The sequence below is a fragment of the Aplysia californica genome, unplaced genomic scaffold (assembly GCF_000002075.1).
Source record: "Aplysia californica isolate F4 #8 unplaced genomic scaffold, AplCal3.0 scaffold00154, whole genome shotgun sequence".
NCBI classification, from domain to species: Eukaryota; Metazoa; Mollusca; class Gastropoda; order Aplysiida; family Aplysiidae; genus Aplysia; species Aplysia californica.
This window is the reverse complement of record NW_004797424.1, coordinates 339,118-341,440: the sequence shown is the minus strand read 5'-3', so window position 1 is coordinate 341,440 and position 2,323 is coordinate 339,118. Positions and strand designations below refer to the sequence as shown.

General features: G+C 46.4%; 1 protein-coding gene across 1 annotated transcript in view; it reads right to left on the bottom strand.

Annotated features, from left to right (window-relative positions):
- Positions 1-2,273, bottom strand: part of LOC101860651 — a gene marked incomplete at its 5' end in the record, with an annotated part of 10,265 nt that extends 7,992 nt beyond the window's left edge. The window contains 3 exon segments of the mRNA XM_013081986.1: positions 1-136; positions 863-1,064; positions 2,260-2,273. Of these exon segments, the coding sequence (XP_012937440.1) occupies positions 1-136; positions 863-1,064; positions 2,260-2,273 (352 nt within the window).
- Positions 2,274-2,323: the final 50 nt, after the last annotated feature.

Sequence of the window (2,323 nt, the reverse complement as noted above, 5' to 3'; positions counted from 1 at the left end):
GGAACATGCCAAAGTTGTGGGCGGACCCGTTGAGTACGGCTCGCACAGGGATCTGGGTCAGACCTGAGGCTGTCTCGTAGTCGGGGTGGGAGAAGTAGTAGTCTAGCTGAAACTTGGCGCCTAGGGCTGGCCACTCCTGGAGGGAGAGAGAGAGAGAGAGAGAGAGAGAGAGAGAGAGAAAGAGGGGGGGGGGGGGGGAGACAGAGAAAAACGGTTATTCATTCATCATTCATTCATTTTGTCTGTCTGTCTGTCTGTCTGTCTGTCTGTCTGTCTGTCTGTCTGTCGTGAGTGGTTGGCGGGTGCTCTTGTGTGGTTTGCTTCTTCTTTCCTATCCAACATCTATCGTCCTGATCTCCCCTTCTTCTTTTATATGTTTGTTACTCTCTTGTAAATCTCTCATCTTCTTGCGCTCATATGACCTTATGCAGTTACGAGCACCGTAAAACCTCTACTAAAACTAAAAACTGTCTGTCTGTCTGTCTCTGCCGTCTGGTAGTCTGGGTGGGAAAAGTAGTAGTCTAGTTGGAACTTGGCGCCTAGAGCAGGCCACTCCGGAGGGGGGGGGGGGCACAGGGAAAATAACAACCATCATTCTTTCATTCATTCATTCTTTCATTCATTCATTTATTTATTTATTTAATTTCACGCATTTCTCATACATTATATTATTTGTGTTTAAAACTTGTACATGACGAAATTCGTATACAGCGAAAAGGCTTTAGTGTTCCGCTGATTTCGCCGCTATATTATTATACGTTCTAGACTGTATACAGGCTACTAACAACATCGTCGGGGATGGGGTTGGGGGAGTGGGGAGGAGGGTTTGAAGAAATGAGGGGGTGGGCGGTGGGGTCCTGACCTGACATGAGGTCCAGTGGTTGGTGGGGATCCCCCTGACCGTTGCCGTGCCCACGTAGGTCTGCTGGAAGGAGCGGCCGAAGCGGAAGACCTGGTTGACCGTGGTCAGTGCCGGCCGGCCATCGGTGCCTCGCCGCATAAAGCCCAGGTAGTCCAGGGTGGGCTCTCGGGTGGTGCAAGACCCGTTCTGGTAGATGTCGTATCTGAAGGGGGGGGGGTGGAAGGGGGAGGGGGTGATGAGATAGAATATTAGATAAGATAGGATACGATGCAATGAGATGGTGCATGAGCCGTTCTGGTAGATGTCGTATATGGAGGGAGGGGGGGGGGAGATGAAATGGAATATTAGCTAAAATAGGATACGATGCAATGATATGGTGCATCAGCCGTTTTGGTAGATGTCGTATCTGGGTTGGGATGGGGGGTACGATGAGATGAGATGGGATAAGATATGATAGGCTAAGCTAAGAGGAGCGCCGTAAAACTTCTACTAAAACTAAAACAGGAGATCAGTTGAGGTAAGATACGATACGATACGGTATGGTACGCTAAGGGGAAAATTGAGTTAATATAAGATGAGATATGATGATGTAAGATAGAATAAGATAGGCCTACCATGCGATGAGATGAGATAAGATACGATAGGCTAAGGAAAGAGGAGATGGGTTGGGGTAAAATACGATACGACACGCTAAACTAAGAGGAGACATGTTAAGATAAGATACGACACGATACGATACGGTACGCTAAGCTTAGGGGAGGACTGAGTTAAGATGAGATAAGATAGATAAGATATCCCCCTCCTTTACCGCTCAACCTCCGGTTTTGTTTTGTTCTATTTGTTATGTTGGATTTTTTCCCCAGGGGTGTTGCACCCCTCTCAGCCGGTGTTGGCCCTGACTGGCATGTCCGAAATAGCCCGTCTCCTAACTAACCTGTCTAAACTGTGTATACTGGAGCGTAAACCATTCAATTTTATAAATACAATAGGTTAGATGCGAGAACGTTACTTTTGGCCTGTTCTAAGGTTACCTTTTGGGCTGTTCTAAGTACAATGGGCTAGATTATAGAAAGTTACTTTTTGGCCTGTTCTAGGTACAATGGGCTAGGTACGAGAAGGTTACCTTTTGGCCTGTTCTAAGTACAATAGGCTAGATTATAGAACGTTACTTTTTGGCCTGTTCTAGGTACAATGGCCTAGATGTTAGAAGGTTACCATTTGGCCTGTTCTAATGTTACCTTTTGGCCTGTTCTATGTACAATGGGCTAGATGCGAAAGGGTTACCTTTTGGCCTGTTCTAAGGTTACTTTTGGCCTGTTCTAAGGTTACCTTTTGGCCTGTTTTAAGGTTACCTTTTGGCCTGTTCTAAGGTTACTTTTGGCCTGTTCTAAGGTTACCTTTTGGCCTGTTTTAAGGTTACCTTTTGGCCTGTTCTAAGGTTACTTTTGGCCTGTTCTAAGG